Source organism: Cibotium barometz, chromosome 28 (genome assembly GCF_041138505.1).
Source record: "Cibotium barometz isolate CiBa-2024 chromosome 28, ASM4113850v1, whole genome shotgun sequence".
Lineage (NCBI taxonomy): Eukaryota > Viridiplantae > Streptophyta > Polypodiopsida > Cyatheales > Cibotiaceae > Cibotium > Cibotium barometz.
Window position 1 is genome coordinate 30,151,443 of NC_141073.1, and position 25,669 is coordinate 30,177,111.

Here is a 25,669-nt window from a genome sequence, read left to right on the forward strand (position 1 = left end):
AGGCTTATGCTTCCTAGGCACCTCAGAGATTTAGCAACATACTCTTTTTTGAATTGCCAACTATTCGTGCATGCTTCCCTCACATCCATACAAGACAAAACACTTCCATTTGAGCTGCTGAGTTCTTTCTCAAAGCTACCTTACAACAATCTGGACTACATAACAACAATCAGCACTACTGCACCATAACCCATACGAAGTAGAATGTTCTTATCATGGCTTGACTAGCCTTCATAATTTATTTTGTCAGTATCATGTCACCTAGTAGCATTGTTGTTTGTCACGCTTACCAAACCCCTTGATGCAGTTCTTATACATGTACATAAACCCATCCTCAACACACTCAATCGGTGAGCATTGGAGCCATCTAGGTTTTCGTGATCAGATCGGTCTGTGTAGTTAAAGACTAGGGCAGCTAGTTTTACCCAGTCAGTCCTCTGGCACACCTGGAATCAGCATATCAGCTTTCTTTTTGTATCACGAATCGTATGTACAATCCTCTGATGAGATCGGCAAGGGCTGGAAAGAACACCAATCCCCAGCATGCATGAGCTAGCACAAGACACTAGATAAGGAAACGCGTTTGGGTTTGGGTCTTTGCACTTAAAACAACTAGTGCAAGTTGACGAAAAGCTAACAAAGCATTTAAAGACTAGATAGCTACAAAATCACATGCACAGGCATCTTAAGCCAGGTCCAAAGACTTGAATTCAGCACATTGTGCAATTGATATCATTTTGTACTATCAACATATCATGCCTGTGAAACTCACGAGCTTGTAGATTATAGGCATATCACTGCACAGCAAGCTCATACATTCTTACGAATGAAAACTCAAGTGAAACATCACCGATTACAATTGATGAGACACAAAAAAAAGTGCTCTCTCTCTCTCTCTCTCTCTCTCTCTCACGCACGCACGCATACACACGCACAACTGAAGCACTAGATAACACAAGTACTTGATTCAAATATCACACTGGAGAACCAACTCAAACAACCAAATTGCTCTGTAGATTCTCACAAAGGCCTAAGACATCAAACACTGAAAAAAAACAGCAGAGGTTACTTGCATAAGAGAAAACCAACCGAATGAGGGGCTGGCACTGTAGTTTCTGAGAGGTCTTTCATCAGAAACCTGAGAAAGAGTGCACAGCCAGAACTAGAACTTCAGAATGCACAGATAAGCACTAGATCAGTCAGTCAATCCAAAGGTACTTGAATGTCACACTGGAGAAAAAACCATCTCAAACAACAAAAGGTTCAGATTCTTCACTCTGCCACCTATAACTGTTGATTTAATATGTCCTCCTACCATCTCCCTCCGTAATGATGTCATTAAATGACCCTCCACTTGGTATCATGGGAAGCACATGCTCTTGATGGGGCACAATAACATCCAATAAATAGGGCCCTGGTGTCTCTAACATCTTTTCAATGGCACCTCTGAGATCAGACTTTTTCAGCACACGAGCAGATGGTACTTTACATCCCTCAGCCATTTTGCAGAAATCTGGAAAGATAGCTTCTTCATCCCTGGGATCCCCAAGGTAAGTGTGAGCTCTGTTCCCCTTGTAAAACCTATCCTCCCACTGCACAACCATCCCGAGGTGCTGGTTGTTCAGAATCACAATTTTCACAGGCAGTTGCTCCACACATATAGTGGCAAGCTCCTGAATATTCATCAAAAAGCTTCCGTCTCCATCTATATCAATAACAGGTGAGCCAGGATTAGTTACTGCAGCACCCAATGCAGCGGGTAAACCAAAACCCATGGCACCAAGGCCCCCAGATGACAGCCATTGCCTTGGCCTATCATATTTGAACCACTGTGCTGCCCACATCTGGTGCTGGCCGACCCCTGTAGCTATAATGGCATCACCTTTTGTGACCTCTTGAATCACCTCGATTGCATGCTGTGGACAGATAAGATCATCAAACTCAGGATAACTCATAGGCCATTTAGTTTTCTGGTCATTGAGCTCCTTCATCCATGAGGAGAAGTCAAAGGCCAGATTTCGACTCTTGATAAGGTGGTTAATGCCCTGCAAAGCAAGGCGCACATCAGCACAAAGGGAGATGTGTGCTTGCTTGTTCTTCCCAATTTCAGCCGAATCAACATCAATGTGCACAATGCTTGCACGGCTGGCAAAAGTCTCCAGCTTGCCTGTCACTCTATCATCAAATCGCACTCCAAAGGCAAGAAGCAGGTCCGCTTTGTCAACTGAGTAGTTTGCATAAACTGTGCCATGCATGCCTAGCATACGCAGGCATCGCTTGTCAGAAGAAGGGAACACCCCCAGGCCCATGAGGGTAGTTGCAACAGGGATACCTGTAAGATCAACAAACTCTCTGAGCTCCTTGCTCGAGTTGATGCAACCTCCCCCACAGTACACCACTGGCTTCCGTGAGTTCGAAATCAAGCGCAGAATCTGCTCAAGCTGGGAGAACTGCGGGGGTTTCGGGAGGCGTTCAAGGTAACCATGCAGCTTCATAGGCTGCAACCAATCAGGAATGGCCATTTGCTGCTGGACATCTTTGGGAATGTCGACAAGTACAGGACCAGGCCTACCCGATGCAGCCAGGAAGAAGGCCTCTCTAATGACACGGGGGATCTCTTCTACATTCATGATGAGATAATTGTGCTTGGTGATTGAACGGGTGACCTCGACAATGGGGGTTTCTTGGAATGCATCTGTGCCGATCATACGGCGAGGGACTTGACCAGTGATGGCCACCATGGGGATGCTATCGAGCAAGGCATCAGCTAAACCCGTGACGAGATTTGTAGCCCCAGGGCCGGATGTTGCAATGCAGACGCCTACTTTACCCGAAACCCTGGCATAGCCCTCAGCTGCAAAAACCTCTCCCTGTTCATGCCGACAAAGCACATTTCTGATGATTTTGGACCTAGTTAGGGCCTGATGGATCTCCATTGAAGCCCCGCCCGGGTAGGCAAAGACATCGGTGACCCCTTCTCTCTCTAGAGCTTCTACAAGAATGTCAGAACCCTTACGGGGCTCATCATCAGCGTACCTGGATTTAAAGGCCTGGGGGACCGGCGATGAGGCCAATGGGAGCTCCAGATTCTGTACGGCCGTGGCTGCAGTGATGTCAGTCTCCGCCGAGCTCCTCGCCGCAAAATTTCTGTGCTGGGGCCTCTCTGCAGGGACGCACTTTTGGGTAGAACTTCCCTGGAAGAAGAGGGAACCACCAAGCTTAATGCGAGCAGCTTCAGAGCCATTCTTTCTTTGCAAAGCAGTAGAAGGAACCATGCCCAGTGTGGCCCCTGCTGCGAATGGAGGAGCCTGGGAAGGGGGGGCACGACTACAGGAAGCATGGAACGTAGGGATGGCCATGGCCGCGCAGAGGAGGGTAGGTTTCCGTAAAAATGAGAACTTGGCTACGAAGGAGAGAACAAAAGGAGGAGAGAGTCTAAACAAATTTTTGATCAGTCATACCATCTTAGCCTAAATGAAGGACATCCGTGTGGCCCAAGAAAAGAACATGGTATTTCCAAACTCTAGATCTAGTCTATCACCTCAACAAGCGTGCTATTCGCCGTGTAGCTGTTAGGCATTGAACTCAGGTTGGAACCCGACGATTCTACCAACTCAACTACGCCGCCCGAAGGCAGTGCATTTCCAACTCTTAAAGTTGAAAATTGCCTTCAACATGTAAGGTTAAAGGTTTTCAAATTTTGCATATTTAAGTAGTTTTAGTTATATAAACTTTCAAGATTCACATTTTTTCTAGATATTACCTTCTATTTTTAAAATTGAAAGTTTGCCATCATTTGGATAGAAACTTTTTTTCGAGCAGTGTAAGTCAAAATATTACATAAGCATGAAAATTATTTCACTCAAACCATAAGCCTTTTAGGAAATGGACTTGAATTGAGAGAATTGTAAGTGGTTAAAGTTGTGCTTATCCAAGTAGCACAACCTTTCATCGTGGCAACTTTATCAAGAATTACTCCCTAGATTATCTTCAAACATTTAAGGTCTGAAGGTCTGTAAGTTTTTTGATGTTAATCATCAAATCAACCAAATAAAGTGTGTTGAGCTATAGTTAAGAAATGGACTCGAATTGAGAGGATTGTAAGTGGTTAAAGTTGTCCTTATCCAAGTAGCACAACCTTTCATCGTGGCAATTTTATCAAGAATTACTCCCTAGATTACCTTCAAACATTTAACGTATGAAGGTTGTATTCAATCAACTAATTTAATCATCAACCACTTTAATCCATGTGTGCATGCTTTCACTATTCGACTATAGGGGATAGTCTAACAATTGCTTTCTTTAAGTTACAAACAGATGCGATGCTACATATTCATATCAAATAGTTAAGGGCACATTGATATAAATAAGCAATGACATTTTTTCTCAATTTTATTGTCTATCAACTTTAGAGTTATGAGAATAAATATGTTATTATGTGATGCTTGTTGTTGAAACTCCTCAATATTTCACTTAACCTAATATAGGAATGTAGAGTTGCACTTAACTTTCTCAATGCACATGGTAACCTCCTATTGAATCATGTTTCAACATCAATGCACATCACCTTTTGGCATTTAATCAAGTGATACAATGTATGCATACCTTTATTCAAAGTCTCCAAATATAACACGTCTTTAAAGGTCCCATATTCTCACTATATTCCACTATGATTTGAGCACATTATTAACATGTTCTTGACATTTACTACACCTCTCTCTCTCTCTCTCTCTCTCTCTCTCTCTCTCTCTCTCTCTCTCTCTCTCTCTCTCTCTCGTGTGGGTGTATGCAGGTGCATCTGGGTGTGCATGCATGCACATGTGCATCTATGTACACCTTTACATGTGTGTCTATATATATGCATGGGTGCATGCATGCATCATGTGCATTTGTGCACGTGTGTGTGTGTGAGTGTGTGCATGTGATAACACACACATGCATGCACGCACCCATGCACTCACAACACACAAGCACGCGTGCGCATGTGTGTGAGTGAGTGCGTGTGTGCATGCATGCATGTGTGTGTGTCTATTGTTGCCGCAAAAAAAAAATGTGCAACACACACACACACACACACACAGAGTTTCGTAGAGTGTGACCATCCAATGTCGATGGGTTTTTTTTAAATATTAGCTATATTTAATCATGTAACCTCCATGCATTTATTAAAAAAATCAATTTAAACACATTATGAAGTAACACAAAAATTTTGTTTACCAAAAGTATTTGTTTGTGTCTAGGTTGTATGTTGACAAAAATACACATTCAGAATATCGATTGGCTCCTAGTATTAACAGTGGGTGGGTAGACCTTGGTGTGAAAAGTCCCTTAGCTTTTATAGTTTAATGCGCATGGAAATGTGGATGGTGAAGCCCAAAAGATATCATATTTCCTCAAATAAGGAAGAGATCCTTACTTTTAAAGTTACATAGATATAACTAGTGAGGCCCTTCTAAAAGTCATTGAGCCATAAATAATTATTATATAACAACACTTGGCCTTAGTCCCTACTTTAAGATGTATACCTTAGGAGTGAGGTGTATTTAGAATTTGGATCCAATAAAAAATCACGGTAAAGACAAAACCCATGGCAATGCACATCAGTAAGAAATAGCTTGAGAATACCTTAAGCAAGAATAAATATCATATGGAAGCATAGTTAAAATGTGTGCATAATCTTGTAGTGCACTATCAAGTGGGATCTTGTAGGAACACAATTTCACTATTACAATATACATGCATCCCACAACACATAATTTTTGTTAAAAGTGCAAATTATTTTCCATTCATTCCCTTTATACCTTCAAATATTTCAAGAGACATTAAATGACATCTTTTTCGAATATTTCGCTCATATTCGTTATACACTTCATCTTTAACCATAAGGCCTCACCTCTTAGAAAATCACCATACCATGTGTGTGTAGTAAATGGTATTAAAAATAGGCCCATTTTACTTGATCTATGAGTAGCAACATGGTAAGGTACTAAACGATGGGACAACTGATTTTTAGGTGAATTTACACAAAAAAATGATGTTTTGTGCTTTTGAATGAGTTCATGGTAAATTGGAAATATTTTGAGGAGTAGAAGGTCACTTGATATAAGAATTGAATGTTTACTAAGATTATAGGGGGTTGTGATTGATTGTGTATGTGTAACAATGTCAATAAGGAATGACTATACTTGTAATGGCAAGAGTTAAGGGTAGGATAGGCAATCAATAAACCGAGTGATTGAAACCGAGCTACATAGCAAAACCCATTGGAAATGCACTTCAAAGAGCAAGCAAGAGTATTGATGAGCAACCCTATATATTTACATATTATTTACCCACTTCTATGCCCTTAGGATTGTTTTATTGTTCGTAGAGTCATGCCTCCTCAAGGATTATACAATAACTTATTATTGACTACATTATGTCATAATAAAAGCGTACTACCATGCATGTGTTGATCACAAATAGTCACAATCTCCCAAGAAATTTAATCTAACATTCATTACTATAATAATTAGAACACTAATCGACAGACATAGTATAAATGAAATTGTATGTTTTTAAAGTTTCATAACCCATGGTCAATAAAAAATTGTAATCACATCCGCTCTCCCTTTTTATAATCCATGGTCAATAAAGAATTGTAATCATATCTACTCTCCCTTCTATGCATTATATCTCTTGTATGTGGTTGTTTCTTTAACCATGTTTTTTGCATAGATTGGCAAGTAGCTACATGGAAACATGAATGTGACAATGTAATGAGTGCTTATTTCTTACACAATTCTTTCTTATTTGCAAGACAAACCTTAAGTAATATAACGATATACAAAATGTGTAGCCCCCAATGTCGCCACCAATACTTAAAATGTAAACAAAACACAAAAATTGAAATCATATATGTTCACAAACATAAAGTGAGTGTAGAAAAGGTGTATCTCAATAGTCAAAAGGGCTCACCATGGGCCTCTTCTCGTAGTCTACATCCCCCTTTTCCACATGCCACTCTTGCCCTTTTACTAAATGAAGCCTACACAAGAGGGACAGCCAAGGCATCCACTATATAGGCATCTAAGTCAAAGGAGAAATAAGGCCGTCTAGAGGCCTAACAGCTCTCATGAGGGGAGCTGTCCCACACCCTATCTCCAACACAAGACAACCTGCCACACAGATAATAACTCCAGGATGCAAGAAACAAAACAAGTAGATCACTCAAAGCCACCACGAACAAGCTGTGAGACGACGATAACATTGCAATAGTCCTATGGACATCTGGTATATAATATGGTCTAGAAGCAGCTTGTAGTATGGGTTCTCATCTTTACTATTCAATGCAACATTTATAGATGCTGATTGAATCTCATAGTCTGGGTTTTCATCTTCACTATTCAACATTTATAGATGTTGATTAAAGCTTCGAACAATTTCATGGACTCTTGCAAGCCTTCCATGTTTTCAAATCTATCTTCAAGGATTGGTTACCCTTGCTGTGTATATAAATGTTATTGGTTTCCCAATTGTGAACCAACCTTACGTCTTGCATGTAAGGCCTTTTCAGGATCATACTATATGAACGACCCTCTTCATTGGAAGTCACCACTCTGCATGTAAGGTGTTCTATGAGGATCATAGTGTACGACCCTCCTCTTTAGAAATCACCATGAATGAGTGGTGGAAGCTTAACCCAAAGGTCTTAATTTTCACATCTTGAAGGATGCCCAATTATTTTCCCATTTGCAAGCTTAACCACGAGACTAGTGTCTACACCAAGCCTCCCAACAATGCTTACACTAGCACCACCATCCTAGATTATGGAGACCATATTTCCCTTATAGACAATAGACAACACAAATGTTTATAGTGTATGACCCTCCTCTTTGAAAATCACCATGAATGAGTGGTGGAAGCTTAACCTAAAGGTCTTAATTTGCACATCTTGAAAGATGCCCAATCATTTTGATGTGTTCCCATTTGTAAGCTTAACCACGAGACTAGTGTCTACACAAGGCCTCCCACCAATGCTAACACCACTAGCACCACCATCCCAGATTGTGGAGATCATATTTCCTTATACACAATAGGAAATATATATGTTCATTCATCACTTTTAAAATCATGTCCCAACTTGTTCCTGGACACTTTTGGTAGTCCTCCGGTCTTAGCTATGGAAGGAGAGTGCTCTATGTGGCATGGCTCATCCTCTTCCACCATGAGTTCAACTATGTGGTCTCTTACATTTCCATACATCCAATCTCTCCAAATTTGAGAATCTCCTTATTACAAGAGAGAATTCTTGCAAGAACAAGAAGGACGGGGTGATATTTACACTTAGAGGAAGGCCTAGACTTACAAATGTATAGGGAAATTGCATTGAATCCTCCCTAGGAGGCTTAGATGTGTAATCATATCAATCTTCTCCAGGAAGTGGTGCCTTGAAGGGGGATAAAATGAAATTTTCCTCAGAGAAAATATTATGTTGACCCATTAGGCCATCCTTCTCTGAATCTTCATTTCATCAACTGCATCTAACAATGGGGGATTTGGTTGGATTGGCTAAGGGCTCTAGGACTGGCTCTTTCTGAGGCATTTTGAGGTTGGTTATAGGTTCAATCCATAGCCTTTGTCAAGATTTTAGGTTCCCTCATTGGTTTTATGATTAGCTCTAGGATAGGGTATGGGATACACTCAGGCATATGCTCGGGTGTGGTTAGTGGTTTGTACTCAACCTCTTTAGCTTGCACCTTTCTGGCATTCTATAAGGCTTGTATCACTCTCCCTCTCCAACTTGTTAGGATACTCCTTTATTTGGGGAGGTTATCATAGTCAATGGGTTTCTTTTCCTTGTGAAGAGCTAGCATGAGTGGGAGATCGCTTGCTATTTTCCAAGGGAGGCATCTTCAAAGCTCTCGTCCGAACCACTTTCAATGGTCACAATGTCATTATCCTAGATATAACTAATCATGTGTTATACTTTTGCATGCTCTTTGATGTCTTCTTCTTTTGGATCTTTAGTTCTGATACTTTAGCCTTTTTAGGAGCTATTATAGCTTTTGGTACTTGTGCCTTAGACTTGCTTCTTGGCTTCTTACTTTAAAGATGAAGCTTGAGCCTTATGCTTATTTATAGCCTTGGATGTTCCATTGGCTAATGCACTCATCTTGGCTTGGAGCTTTGTGAAGGCATTAAGAGGGACTATATGATACTAGTTTAGATACTAGACTTGGCCATATGTTGTTGGTGAGGAGATGACATATAGTATGGCTCCTTGTAAACTCAATAATTTAAGGCTCGATGAGGTGGCTGATGTTTTTGCCATAGGGGTGATTGTTATCACTCTATTATGGGCAATTCTTTTAAGCATGATTGAATCTACACTTATAGCATGTGCCACCATAAGTAATAACATTGGGCTTATGCTTGGATCATTGGTGGGACTTGGTGCAAGATCCTTGTGAGGACACTTTGTCATATGGTGTAGGCCCTTTGCATCAAAAGCTTTGCATCAATGGGAATAGATTGGCCTACATACTATATTATTGAGGTCTCTCACTTGTTATTATGCCATGGCATCAAGGAGGTGTAGTCTATGGTCTGGAGCCTACTTTGGATACCCGTAGACATTATATTACTCACCCATATGAGTCTTGTTCTAGACATCTATAGGGATTGTATTTCTCATATGAGTTTTGTTCTAGATACCCATGGGGATTGTATTTTTCATATGGTTCTTATTGCTTATAAAACTTATAGCTCTCATGTTTTGGATTCTATGCATTTATATGTAGATACATAGAGTACTATTATACTAGTGTGGTTCATGGAGGAACTGGTTGGGGAGATAAATGTGAGCATGACAATTGTGGTGGTCTATACATACCTATTAGTAAGGGGTTATGGTAGATGCAAAGGGGCATTGGAATTTATGCTAGTTGAGAAGTGGAGCTGGGGATAGTAAGTCTAAAGAGTGGCTGGTGCTGATATAAGTCTACCTAACTATTACCTTAGTTCAAGGAGAAGTCAGTTTGTCAAGTTTCCTTGGTACCAAATAATGAGCTATGTCGTGGTTCTTGTGGCACTAGAAATGAGCATAAAGTTGTTTTATTGGCCTTAGCAATGGACACTCCATGCTTGTATGGTTTCGTCAACAAATTGCACACCAAAACATAATATCTCTATGTGGGAATAAGTGAGGGTGGTGTCCGACTTGCAAGATTGTCACATAAAGTTTGCCCTTGGGGATTGCTCTTGCTATATTGGTCAACAAATAGATTGTTTACCAATTCATTTATGCTTGTTTCCTTGACTAGGACCCTTTGTGGTAGTGGCTAGATTCCCTTAGCCAGACATAGAATCTTTAGATGATGCATCCCCTATCTCTTGGCTTAGATGGATGATTTCTACATCCCTACCTTGTAGATTATCTACTAGGTCCACTGCCTCATGGTGGTAACATTCATGAAATATGTAGTGTGTAGACATGTCGAGGTGGTCTTTATGAAGCCTCTTGCTCTTGATACCAATCACATATATGGTGGTCAATAGGTCTTCATGAAGCCTCTTGCTCTTGATACCAATCACATATATGGTGGTCATAGGTCTTCATGAAGCCTCTTGCTCTTGATACCAAACACATATATCAATAGGTCTTACATCTCATATATGGAGATACTTGATTTTGGTAATGTAGTCCCACATGGTCTCTATTTCCTCTTAAGGTTATAGGTTAACATGATGGGGCTCCATCTAGCTCCTATGAATGAGAATCCCATAATGAAATTATGTCTCAAAGTCCCATAATGAAAGTATGTCTCACGACCGCATACTTGGGCCTTTTTAAACCACTAACCTGCTTTGCCTAAACACTAGCCGACTTTGCCTTTAAGAAAAGTCTAAATAAGCACATATCATCAATCCTTCCTACATTCATGGTAACCTCCCTTCCCATAGTATTTAGAGGACTCATGTTTATAATTCTTACTATATTTTTAACTAACAAACTCTTAGACCAACTCCATGTGTGCTAAAACTCTAGCAACATCAATGGAAAGTGTAGAGTCTTATTCACACTTACCTTCCTAATAGTAACATAATTTTTTGTTTGGTGTTGGATGGTGGCATGTATATAGTGAATCTAATTCTAAAAATGAGCTTGGAGTCAAGTCATGCAACATACCAATTTGTTTTCATGTACTCTACTCTAATTTTTTTTGTATCTTAGTATCGATTTAGAGCTCTTTTCATCCCTTCTTTACCATTCATTTGTTTATGGTTACTAGTGGGTTGTAATTTTGTTTTTGCTATTTCACACTTACATGTCACACACACGTACTTATATTAATGTATTATATATTATTCTTTACATCATATTTAAAATCCATATACTACATGATAAAATGAATCATATAATATGAAAATTTTTAAATACTGCTCTTATTTATTGTAATATATAACATAGACTATTGATATAAAATTTCTTCATACTAATAAAGCCCATGCTAATAAAGCCTATTGACTACCCTATAGCCTATTAGAACTACCTACCTTCTATTTGAGGAAAACCAAAAAGTGAGTGATTGAAACCGAGTGAGGCATAAAATCAAGTGGCCATTCATTTGGTGTGTACTTCGTACCTATTGGTGACATTCTTTTTTATTGTTGCATACTTCTTTTTACTCCTATTTACAATGAGCTACACAATCTTCTAAGAAGAACCTATGTTTTACCAATGGTTGAGTTCTCATGAGTGCAAAGTTCTTACAAGAATAAGTAGCCCCCATGTCATTCTCTAGATTGCAAGAAATACTAAATATTAGGTCCTAAGAGTTGCGTGTCCCACTAGAGCCTACCACTAATCATCAGGTGAGGAGTTCTATATACTTGAAGACTCTCTTTCAAGCAATTACTCTGCAATAGTTGATGCTTTGTTAATCTCAAGCCCACAACCAATAGCCAACTTAGATAGCTTGTAACTCAATCAAATGTGATAGATTGAGTTACTCTGCAATAGTTGATGCTTCATTAATCTCAAGCCCACAACCAATAGCAATTAATCAACTATTGCAATTACTCTGCAATAGTTGATGCTTCGTTAATCTCAAGCCCACAACCAATAGCCAACTTAGATAGCTTGTAACTCAATCAAATGTGATATATTTATGCAGTCCCTTAGAAGATAACAACAAAATTGGTGCATCAATTTCATCCACAATTGCAAGAGGAAAGGGTAAGAGCATCTTGGAATACCTTTGGAGCATGAAGAATAGAAACACATTAACAAAGATTTTGTTAAATGTTAAAGAGGTTATCAAGGTCATGGAGATTCCTAGGAAATATAATGGTGATATTGCATTTGAGTTTCCATCAACCAATGGGATCATGTGTAGGAATGGACTCCATGGAGCATAAGTATGATCCCCACTGGTGGTCAAAGCCACAAACCTCCAACATTGCCTTCCCTAGAGTATGTCGGAGAAGCCATTGCCGGGGTAGTTTGAAGTGTGTGAATGAGATTTACCCCAACTAAAGAACCATAGGGTCTTAAACACATCACATTTTAGTGGGAGCATGCTAAAGCCACCGACGAGTGTAGAGGAGTGAAATAGTGCGTCTAGAAAGCTCCTTTACCTTTACCACTCAATGCCTACAATGTGCATCGCTTCATGCAATTGCTACATCTATCATGTGATGCCATCATCCAACGAGACGATGAGCCTATTATGATACCCATTGATATCCATGAACATAATGTATAGGTAGTCACATCCAAGGGACTAAATGATAGGACAAAGCAAATGGTATCTAGGGTGTTAAGAGTAGATCATAATGCCGAGGCAAGGAAGGTACAAATGTGTGTGGCAAAAAAAATCATGATGGCAATGCTAGTGTAAGAAGGTGGTTGCTCTTATTTCATTGGGGAACAAGAGTAGAGAGGAGATGGGATCGTTGGTGGAAGACAACTGGTATATTAATTTAGTTAGACAATAATGTTTTAGTAAATGAGTTTTAAATATCTAGTTTTAAATAATGTTTTAGTAATTTAGTTAGACAATAATGTTTTAGTAAATGAGTTTTAAATATCTAGATAAGTAAAGTGTGAAACGCGAACAATTTTATAATTAGGTTCCAGAGGTTAACAACTATAGCCCGACATGGGCTATCTAATAAGGAGAGCTTTGGGTTTGATGCACTATTGAAGCTGAAATGAGAGTGCACTTATGAATTTTTCCATGGAAGCAGGTTCCTAGAAAAGGGTCCGTAGGTGAGAAGTGCTTTGTTTTCAAGATGTCCACCATTTGACCCGCTTTTGGATTGGATTTGGTGAATTAAATGTGATGGAACAGATCTAGGGACCTTAGACATGCCTGGATACAATTTAACCACACCTGAACATTAGATTGGGTGACCATGGCTTGTCATGTGTACAACCCAAGGTAGCATATTACAAATGTCATAATAAATGTGGTCAAAGGATTTCAGATGTGTTACATTGTAAATGACTTGAGTTTTCATGCAACATGTAAGGTCTTTTAACAATTGTGACCCATGAAATGAAAGAGGCGGATATGGAGGCGGCCCAATGTTTGCTTTGGGAGTGCATCAATGAGGTTATGGAAAACCATGGTTGTGAAAGTGTAGATTTATTTAATTTCATGGTAGACGAGACACATGCTAACTAGAATGTAGTCTCACATGTGTTCAATGGTGGCAAAAATAATGTCCGGATAGGACACAACAAAGTATGTGTGTACCCTCAGGATAAATATGTAAGTAGCACGTGGGTTCAACAGAAAGGGTTTTTTAAATCCATTTTTAACACATTTTTTACATACAGAAGGGTACCATGTAAAGGGGGTATTTACAGATTGGATAGAAAAAGGGTGTGTTTTATTTATGAAAAATTTACAGATAAGGGGTTTTTAAATTAGGCCTTGAATGCACGTGATATAGAGAGTTTATATATAGTATCCCCCCCCGGGCGCCCCCGCGAGTGTGTACCACATCTCAAGGTGGCGCGTGGCTCCTACTAGTGAAGCTACATCTGTATAGGCTTGATTAATATATCAATGGTGGCACAATGGTCATGTCATGGATAGGAATGTTTCAGCAATGGACTTTTGGTTTATCTAGTGGGAGATGCACATAGCACATTGGGGTAGTGTCATGACAACAATACAGAAAAGTAATGATGGTCCAAATACCCCAAGAACAAACCTAGCAGAGAGAAAGCATGGAAGTTGGCTTACATGGGACGAATATAGATGCAAGATTTCTCTTTATGATGCATGCATGCACTACAGATATGGCAAATGCGATTTCGCAAAGCAGAGAGAGAGAGAGAGAGAGAGAGAGAGAGAGAGAGAGAGAGAGAGAGAGAGAGAGAGAGAGAGAGAGAGAGAGAGAGAGAGTTGGAGGGAGGGAATATTTTTAGAATCCGCTCACCCGATTCGAAAAAAGCACTCGCTACAGCAATAGCTCACCAAAACATCCCCCTGCCACATGCATTGGGGAGCGCTTAACAGTTTGAAACCTAACTATCAAGCATTGGTTTATCTAAAATAAATTTTACATAATTAAAGTGTATGCGATTCGTTTTTCTATTATTTGGCTTCGGTCTCACTACCACTCATTACAATGAATTGTAGATGAACATATTGAAGTTGGTGACCTATTCATGAATACATGAGACACTGAGACATTGTTATGTTTACTCTATATAGTTGTGTGCTTTGTAGTTAATTTTTGTAAAGCATTATGGAGGAAGGCCCACCTTGTTTGGATAAAGATAGCCAGCATCTATTTGATAGGCATCAGATATATAAGGCAACCTTCCCCAAGTCACCGATCTCACTCCTCTTGGGAGATGAGGATTAGATAAAGTATTAGGGAAGGGATTAGGGTTAGGAAATAAGGTGATTACAAAAGGAAGGGAATTAAATGGAAAAAAATGCTAAGGATAATCACTCTCTCTCTCTCTCTCACACACACACACACACACACACACACACACTTGCTCTCACCCTCTCTCACATACACATTAATTCAACTCACACATCAATTGAATAGGGTTGGGACTACAACTTACCCATGGCTAGGTACCATCACCATAAGCAAGGATTCCCTAAAACACGAAGCAAGGCATGCCACTCCAAGTAGTACACACACCAACCCCTTGGTGGCTTTCCATTCAAGGAGGAGCCTTAACCAAAAGATAGCACTAGCTGAATTCTTAATTAAATGTCTCACACACATAAGAACTTTCAAACTAGCATATCTTCTAGAAATCAACAAAAGAAAGAAGAAGCAACAAACCAATGCTAGCAAGCCAACCCAAGTGCCTTTGACACAAGAGAAGCTTAAACTAAGCATGCCTCAAACAACCTAAACTATACACACATTCAAGACCCACATGTCTCACAAGAGTGGATTCTATGACGATCTAGAGAGAAATGGGTCCTCCTCCCCCACCATGTTATTATATGGAAAAGGGAGGGTATCTGCTTTGTTGCATGTCAAGCACATGTTAAGCATAGGAGATTTTTGCATATTACAACCAATGAGAGGTGACTAATGCCCATAAACCCTCTTTCCTAAGGCCTTAACTTTAGGATATGTTTAGTAAAATAATACCAAAGGATGTGTAATATGACCAATTACATGTGCAATATGTGCATATGTGTGATGTACATTGGATGTGCCATGAAATCCCATAGATGTGATATATGTGCACTTATAGATGGGAAATACATGCATAGATAGCCCTAGAAGGATATACATGAAGCTCAATATATAAAAAGGCCTAGATGTGCAATTCATAAAGGCCTAAGGTGTTAACCCAAAAATGGTTAACATGGCCCCACCTCCAAAGCACATCCGGTCCCTTGCATGTGGAATAGATGTGTTGTTGAGTGGATTCAAGTGGGGGGAAATGATGTACCAAAAGATATTAATATGGAGTACAATGTAATGTGGCTAATGTAGATCAAAATATGTATCGATGAAGTCCATGTGGATGAAGATCTATCCAACGAAGCCTATGAAATAGAAGTAAGGGATAACCTCCCCACCTCTAAAGGAGACCAACTCCACTAGGATCCCAAATTAGGATTGGGAAGTAAACCAACTTGCATATTGGAAAGCTCAGAACCAAAATGAATGATCCAAGAGTAGGTGCTCTAGACAAAGCATATGAAAAACAAAGTGAACTTATTGGTAGATGCAATGATAATCATGGTCATGGATGCCAAGGTCCCAAATGAAATTGGCTAGTGCTAGTGTTCAAACAAAGGCCATAGATATATCAATACAATGAGCTATAAGGACTAATGAAGATGAATGTGGAGTTGATGACTCCGAATAAGCCATGGAATCACAATGTATATAAAGAGGGTTCCCGTTAATGAATGTATCACCAAGTCGAGAGAAGTTCTCCTAATAGAGAGGGCAGGCCAAAGGACGAGAAATAGCTATTGTCAAGGTTAGTTTGCTGCATAGTGTCCAAAAACACTATCTCAGATGACAACTTGAAGTGGATGTTGATGATGATGAGGATAAATGTAGCTCAACCAACTGATGTGAGATAATCTAGATACCTAATGGGTGTGCTATAGTTAAAGCACATGCCACCTACAAGAGATATGTCATGGTGTGGTATAAGCTCTGGATAGAAAAATTCTATGTGATCCTGAAGTAGTAAGAGGCAATAAGGAAGGCCATGATGAGCCATGAGCCTCATGTATGATAAGGAGCCTCTACACATCTTGTCATGATTTGTGGACCATGTGTCTCCAAAGATCATACAAGAAAAATCCTCCCATGCTACCCTCAAGAAAAAAACTAAATCCTAGCTACATTCATAGTAACGAAGGATTTGTATAAAACTGGTGATGTGTTGAAATTACAGCAATGTGATGAGCTATGGTGGATCAAATATTAGAATCAACATCATTAACAAAGTGATTAGCAAATAATTAAGATGTAATTAACAAAGTGATTAGCACATAATTAAGATGTAATTAGTGAGTAATTAACAAATAGCTTAATGTAGGCATGGATAATCAATAACCAGCAAATTCTCATTAGTGAGCAATTAACAAATAGCTTAATGTAAGTATGGATAATCAATAACCAGCAAATTCTCATTAGGCCAATGCCTCAATTTATAGAGTTTACATCCAAGCATCCAATCCCACTGATTTCTCCTTGATTCACTCCACCTCTTTTGCTTGATTCTCTCCATCTCTTCACTTTTCCTAGAATATCTCCACACTTCCTAAATATTCTCATGCTACCCTTTTTTCTCTCCCAGTAGATTCTTCTCACCTTTTCACAGGTTCTTTCACATTTACACGTTCTCTTTTACACAACCTCTAACCAAGGGCTTGTTCCCGCACACACCCTATTCACTTGTATATTTCAACACCTCCCCTCAAGTGAATACTCTCTAGCACACCTAGACCCTATACAAAGTTTTTCTTTTACTTGATAGTCCGCGACGACCAGTGTCTAGCACACCTCCCCTCAAGTTAACTTAGCACACCTAGACCCTATACCAAGTTTCTCTCTTACTTGATAGCCCGCGACCAGTGTCTCAAGTCCCTAAACTCATAGTCCTTGACACTCTCTCTCTCTATGTGTCCAAGGCTACTACAAGTGCCCATGACCTTGACTAAAGTGCTCACACATACATCTATCTACCACGTGGCCTACATCATCGGTGGCTCAGAGGTGGTTTTACTTTGTTGGGGAAGGTTACATTGGGTTGTGGGGTCTCTCTCTCTCTCTCTCTCTCTCTCTCTCTCTCTCTCTCTCTCTCTCTCTCTCAGAGATTTTCACATGGATCCTCACTCTTTGGAGCCTCACATCTTCTCTTGTCTTTAGTCTTCTTGTCGTGGCAGCTTCTCTTCACGCGTCCATGTCTTCCTCTTCTTTCAGTCTTCTTGTGGCAGCTTCTCTTCTCGTGTCCATGTCTTCTAGATCTTCTTGGTGTGGATCTTCCTCTTGGAAAGAGATGTTCTTCTTTCATTGCTGGGGCCATGAGCTTGTCTGTCAGGTCTTCTTGCTCCATGTGAGCAACATGTTTAAACATTTTGTTGACACTTCTTTTGGGCTTTTGATGTTTATCTTGTATCATTATGCAATGCAAACCCAAATCTATGCAGGAGGTCTTACCTCTTGCCTTATTCTGGACAAGGGCAGTGTCTGATCCCATTTTTACACTAATGTAATGTGCCCAATACATAATGCGTATAGCATCCATTCTTATGCACATTCCCAAATGCAACTCTGGCTATGAATAATCTTGAATTTGAGTGAGATTTACAGGCATTAACCAAGGGTTAAATGTAAAATGATGATTTCCACAAATTTATCAGCATAATTTTACCAGAAATTACATTAAATCAAGGGTAACCAATTTGTACGGAATGATTGGAGTATCAAACCAACTCCGAATTACAATCTGAAGTTATAGGGATCTGTATCAAATACCTAATGGTTAATTTGAACCCTCAATTGCACCAAAATACAATGATTAGCTTTGATTAATCATTGATTAGCAAATTAATCCTCTATTTTGTGTGCAAAAAACAAAGTATGCGGGGAATCTAGATCTGGGGCCTTAGACTTCAAATGAGCTCAAATGCTTTCAAGGCCATCAATAGAAATGAGTCTAGTAGAGGATTAAGCCAAGAAACAGAAGATTTGACCAAATATTGAATGCTTAATCTCTGTTTTACCAAAGTCACCTACAGATTTGATAAAGAGCTTGGATCTCACTATAGACTTGATCAAATTGAATTTTGACTTCACCAGTAGAGCATGCTTGAAAACCCCTGGAGCTATGAGGAATTCGAGCAATATGATTTCATGAAGTAGAAAATGCAGATTTCCTCAAAAAAAGGCGCCTACTAGAATCGCGATTTCTCCTTTGTCCGACAGCAGTTTGCGCTTCTGTTTCGCGACTGGCTGGAGCACCTATGGGTTGGCTATGTATGGCTAGAAGCAATGGGCCTAATTTTAAGTGTGCAAGGAGAGGGAGCTCCTCCACTGGCTGGGGGTGTAGAGACTAGTTGAAAAATAACTAAAAATTTGATTAATTTCTAATTATCTACTAATCCTAATTAACTAGATAATGGCCTCATAAACTTGATAAATTCTAGGCTTGGCTCTGATACCATGTTGAAATTACAGCAATGTGATGAGCTATGGTGGATCAAATACTAGAATCAACATCATTAACAAAGTGATTAGCAAATAATTAAGACGTAATTAGTGAGCAATTAACAAATAGCTTAATATAGGCATGGATAATCAATAACTAGCAAATTCTCATTAGGCCAATGCCTCAATTTATAGAGTTTACATCCAAGCATCTAATCCCACTGATTTCTCCTTGATTCACTCCACCTCTTTTGCTTGATTCTCTCCACCTCTTCACTTTTCCCAGAATATCTCCCAGAATATCTCCACACTTCCTAAATCTTCTCATGCTACCCTTTATTCTCTCCCAATAGATTCTTCTCACCTTTTCACAGGTTCTTTCACATTTACACATTCTCTTTTACAGCCTCTAACCAAGGGCTTGTTCCCACACACACCCTATTCACTTATATATTCAACATGATGCAAGTGTGGTCATGGGGGATGTGTATGATGAAGGAGTTGTACTAATGGAATACATGCTAAAACACACAAAAATGGAGCAAAGTGTAGATGTAGGACCAATATATATGCATGTGCTAACTTTTATACTTATGTGCACACAAATTTACATGTGTGTCCCAACTTTTATGCCTATGTGCACACAAATTTGTGTGTGTTTGTGTGTGGGGAGGGGGTGGGGGTACAAAATGCAACAATGTGTGAAGCAAGCACCCTCCTTGACTACAATTTTGTAAGCCTAAAGTGCACAAGGGAGCTCCAAGTCCCAAGTTGTTGGAATTAGGGTTGCAGGAAAGCACACAAAGCTTGGAGAAGAAGAAGCAAGAATGCACACAACACTTAGTGTATTAGATTGTGTCAATGTACAAAAATTAGTTAGCCCTATGGGCGTATATACAAGCCGGGGGAAAAAACCTCCTAAAGAGGGAAAAAGTGTCCAAGCGGTCCTAAGTGTGTTCACACACATCACTGCCTATATATATGGCAACAAATCCCCCTGGGAGTGATGGTGTGAACGAGAGCTGGCACTCATGTATAGGGAAGTGCCATGCCCGAAGTAGATCAATCCACAAAGGGGAGCAAGCCCAAAGCTTTGCGGAAAGCTTCGAACTTCTCATGAGGAAGCGCCTTTGTGAAAAGATCGACGAGGTTGTTCGGTGTTGGCACATAGGCCAAGCTGATCTCTCCTACTGAGAGTCTCTCCCTGACATAGTGATAATGCACCTCAATGTGCTTTGTGGGAGCATGAAAAACTGGGTTTCTCGCAACTGCCAATGCGCTCTGACTGTCAGTGTAGATAGAGGTGGCAGACTCCTGTCCAACACCCAAATCAGCCATAAGCCGTCTGAGCCACACACACTCAACCGTAGCTGTGAAAGCTGCCCTGTACTCAGCTTCACAACTAGAAGTGGCCACAGTAGGTTGCTTCTTGCTCAACCAAGATATGTATGAGCTACCGAGCATGAAACAAAAACCACTTGTGGACACTCTTGTGTCATAGCAATCAGCCCAATCTGAGTCCGAAAGAGCATGTAAATCTGGCGGCAACGATCCCCCCTTGGGATAAAATAACCCAAGATGTATGGTACCACTCAAGTAGCAAAAGATGCGTTTAACTCACTTCCAATACTGAGACCCTGGGCTATGCATAAACCTTCTCACCTGTGAGACTGCAAACTGAATGTCCGGCCTTGTAATGCATACATAAATGAGGCAACCAACAGCTGTGTGATAGAGTGTAACATCAAAGTGATCTCCAGCATCATGAAGACTTAACTTCAAACCTGTCTCCATTGGAGTAGCAATAGGCTTGCAGTCTTCAAGGCCAAATCTCCGCAACAATGTCTCAATATACTTTGTCTAACACAAAGCAATACCTCCACCACACTGCTTAAATTGTATCCCCAAATAATGATGCAAATTTTCCAAATCTGACATCTCAAAAGAGGCATTCAAACTAGCCTTAAAATCAGCAATATGACTCTCATTTGGTCCTGTGAGCAGCATGTCATCGACAGAGCAATGATTAGATGTACATCATCCACACATTTAATATACAATGTGCTTTCTGTTGGACTATTCTGAAAACCATGTGTAGTCAAATATGCATGTATCTTTTCATACCAAGCTCGTGGAGCTTGCTTTATACCATATAAAGCCTTTTTCAACCTGCACACTTTGTTTTCCTGCCCTCTTTGAACAAAACCACGAGGCTGTGACATACACCTCCTCATGCAAATCTCCATTCAAGAACGTAGTCTTTATGTCCAACTGATGTACATTCCAACCATTATGAGCTGCCAATGCACAAATGCTACAAATGGTAGTCATACGACAAGTGGGAGAAAAGGTCTCATCAAAATCAATGCCCTTTTCTTGAGCATAACCCTTTGCAACAAGTCTAGCCTTATAGCGATCAACACTGCCATCTGGCTTTCGTTTCAACTTAAAAATCCACTTACATCCAATGACCTTTTTACCAATAGGCAAATCATAGAAGGACCATGTATTATTCTTCATTATAGCATCATATTCACTCCTGTAAATCTGCATCAGAAATAGGCTGATCTATGATGTCGTTTGAAATCTGCATAGGCTGAATATTTGTCTCATTAGGACTTACATTTGAATTCCCACCTGTAAACAAAGGCAACAACGTATCAAATACATCCCGTGAGCTCACACCTGTCTCTTTGGTACTACATGATAACAAAGGCTGCATAGCATCTTCCACAAAAACAACATCTCGACTAATCAAGATACGCTTTGACTGCGGATGATACAATCTGTAACCCTTGCTCTCAGCACTGTAACCAACAAAAATACATTTGACAGCCTTATCATCCAATTTTCTACGTTGGCACAGGCACTAAAGCATAGGCCAAGCAACCAAAGACACGCAAGTGACCAATAGAAGGCTTCCTGCCATGCCAAGCGTCGTATGGAGTAACAGACTGCAAGGCCTTAGTGGGACAACTAATGAGTACATATGCAACACACATGATAGCCTCAAGCCAAAACGCATGTGGCAAAGCTTGGCTCTTGACCATACATCGTGCCATCTCCATAAGTGACCTGTTTTTCTTCTCAGCAACACCATTTTGCTGAGGGGTATACGGCACTGTACATTGGTGTTTTATCCCACGGCTAGCTAGAAATGCATCAAACTCTTTAGACATGTACTCCCCCCCTCGATCAAAATGGAGGGTACCCACAGTACAATTGGATACATTTTCAACCATAAGCAAAAACTGTTTGAAGCACAAAAACACTTCGGACTTTGCCTTCAGTGGATATACCCATGCATGCCTTGAGTAATCATCAATGAAAGTCACGAAGTACAAGTGTTTACCAAATGACGGAGTTTGCATAGGTCCACATACATCACTATGTATAACTTGCAATTTGCGAGTGGCCCGCATGGAACCATCCTTTGGAAACGCAAAACGCTGCATTTTGCCCAAAATACAGCCTTCACAAACATGTTTCAATGGTGCCTCAAGAGGGGGCAATGAAGCAACTATATCAAATTTCTGCAAACGCAGCAAACTAGCAAATTTCTGCAAACGCAGCAAACTAGCAAAGTTCAGATGACCAAAATGAGCATGCCATTGTTTTGCCTCTGAAACTGCCTTTTCATCAGAAATTGCATTTGCTGAATCTTCCACACACTTGTCATAAGAATTGAGCCTATACAGCCCATGAAACAAGGTGCCAAATGCAATAATCGTATCACCAGAAGTCAAATCATGAACAGTATATCTGTCATCCACAAATTTGACTACAAGTCCAAGTCTAGCAAGCGCAGAGACAAACAATAGATTCTTCTTTATCCCTGGCACATACAAAGCATCTGAAAGTGTGAAAGCGCTGCCATTTGCTGCAGTAAGCATAATTTTACCAATGCTCTTCATTGGGTAAGAAGCATTATTGGCACATGTGATAGTATTCCCATTAGGGACAGTCTCAAGAGAAGTGAACATATCACGATGCGAGGTAATGTGCTTTGTAGCACCACTGTCAAAATACCATACATTAGAGTCAACAGAAACTGCCAAACATGCATCATGTACAGATGGGTCATACTGGCAATACATGCTAAACGCCCATTCTGTATCCTGCACAACATTTGTAGAATCTGCATTTATAGAAGCATCCGCTATTGTGGCTGCATTTGACTCTTTCTTCTTTGCCTCTTTAGCCTTTAGCTTAGGGCAATTCTTAAAATGACATGATCAGTTGCCTTACAATAGTTACACCTGATCTTTTTCTTGCCTTTATCAAGAGCCTTCTCAGACCTATTGTTGCTACCTGTGGAAGGAGAAGAAGTTGCAGACCTACTAATAGGAGAAGAAACAAAATGCCTGATCAACTGCACGCTTCCTAGCCCTATTTTGCCTGGACTGTGCTTCTTGCAAGAGCTTGTTGACTAAAGTATCATATTTGACAACATCAGGTTTGTCCTCAGTAACAAGTCTCCATGTGGAAGCAAAAGTCTGATATGACTCAGGTAAGGCATCAAGAACAGTCTGCACAAGAGAATGATCAAGAATAATCTCACCTGCAGAAATCAACTGTTCCTTGAGATCTTTAATCTCAGTAAGAAAAACATTAATGTCATCATCTTCCTGCATAATCTTCGATTCTAGCTCTTTACGCAGGTAAGAGATTTTTGCCTCATTACGACCTGCATACAAACCAGCTAGAATATCCCAAGCCCGTTTTGCTGTTTTGGCTAAACGAATATGTGGAGTGATGTTGCGTTTGACAAAAAGTGCAATCAAGGCATGAGCCTGTGCATCTTTACCATCCCAATGAGCTTGTTCAGCAGTGGGTAAAACAGCAGCAACAGTAGAGCTGCTAGAACCTGCAACATCCTCAACAGATCCTACATCCACAGAACCTGGACGTACATCCATAACCTGCACAATGTTCCACACTCCTTTTGCAACCAAAACATGCTGTATCATGTATGCCCAAAGTGGGTAGTTGCTATCTCCATCTGGTTTTTCATCAGCAAACAACATGCAAAATACATCATTGCTGTTATCAGCCATGGCCACTGACTGAAACTGATGCAAAAGCTACCTGGCTTCTTGGAAAGCCTAATCATCAGCAGCAAAGTTATCCTCATGAGAGGGTCATGGTCCTTGGCTTCTTAGAAAGTCCAATTATGTGTAGCAAATGAGAGGCCTCCTTCTCTTGGTCTTCTTCTTCTCCTCCTCCTTTAAGGAGGTCTTTAAGTTTGCTCTTCAGGAAGTAGTTGTCTCCGGTGTGGTTGGTTTTACCATAAAATCCATAAGAGTTCTTCTTTGAGTTGATGTAGCTCTGCTTAGAGTTCTTGCTCGAGGAACCTTTATTGTTGTTGGTTTTACCATAAAATCCACAAGCCTTCTTCTTTGAGTTGATGTAGCTCTCCTTGGCATTCATGCTAGATGAACCTTTATTGACTCTGGTTTGAACACATTAACCAAGGCATTAAGCAAATAAATGATGGATTAAATACTTCATTACCCAAAATAGATCTCTGAATATGCAAACTCCTGGAGTCACATCAAGGAGCCTTTTTTTGTCAATTTTAACCTTGCAGATCGATTTGCCATGTTGTGGAAAACCCTTGAGGATGGCTAGAATAAGAGAAAGATGATTCATAGAGCTGCTTAGATTTACGTTTCCTCCAAAAAGACGACTACTTTGTTTTTTGAGTTGTTTCCAGCATTATGTTACAAATCCGCATGATTAGAGTTGGTAGCTTGTGCACCTATGAGTCTAGATCAAAGTCCAGTTTGATGGCTAAGCCAAAGATTGAGTTGTTGCCATATACATGGGCAGTGATGTGTGTGAACACACTTAGGACCGCCGGGGCACTTTTTCCCTCTTTAGGAGGTTTTTTTCCCCGGCTTGTATATACGCCCATAATTCTAGGGCTAACTTATCTTTTGTACATTGACACAATCTAATACACTTTGTGTTGTGTGCATTCTTGCTTCTTCTTCTCCAAGCTTTGTGTGCTTTCCTGCAACCCTAATTCCAACAATTGGTATCAGAGCAGGCATCGGCTCTCAGGGCTACACCGCCAACATCCTCCGTCGACTCACATTCTCCGATTGGGGTGAGCTTTCACAAGCGCTTGCAGGTCCCTATACTCTGCAAATTAGCCCATAGGGTTGTGCTTTCTCAGAAATCGCATCTGAGGTCGTTTTGGGCTCCGTTTTTGCATTTCAAGTTCTGCACAGGTGTTTTCGTCATTTTCTGCAGAAATTTTGACAGTGCAGTTTTCAACAAAACATGCATACATACTCTATTGTGGACCGTGCTACATAGCACGAGTTGTTTTCTGTTCAGTCTTTGCTTCATTACAGGTAGCTTTTGCATCAGTTTCAGTCAGTGGCCATGGCTGATAACAGCAATGATGTATTTCGCATGTTATCTGTTGATGACAAATTGGATGGAGACAGCAACTACCCACTTTGGGCATACATGATGCAGCATGTTTTGGTTGCAAAAGGAGTGT

General features: G+C 40.2%; 1 protein-coding gene across 1 annotated transcript; it reads right to left on the reverse strand.

Moving 5' to 3' along the window:
- Positions 1–992: 992 nt before the first annotated feature.
- On the reverse strand, positions 993–3,603 carry CSR1 (chlorsulfuron/imidazolinone resistant 1). The gene has a single exon (XM_086822354.1). It carries the CDS (start codon positions 3,357–3,359, stop codon positions 1,299–1,301), a length of 2,061 nt encoding a protein of 686 aa, XP_086678480.1. The 5' UTR covers positions 3,360–3,603; the 3' UTR covers positions 993–1,298.
- Positions 3,604–25,669: the final 22,066 nt, after the last annotated feature.

Excerpts from the sequence above, each read along its gene's own strand:
- CSR1 (XM_086822354.1), bottom strand. The coding sequence starts at position 3,359 with ATGGCCATCCCTACGTTCCATGCTTCCTGTAGTCGTGCCCCCCCTTCC.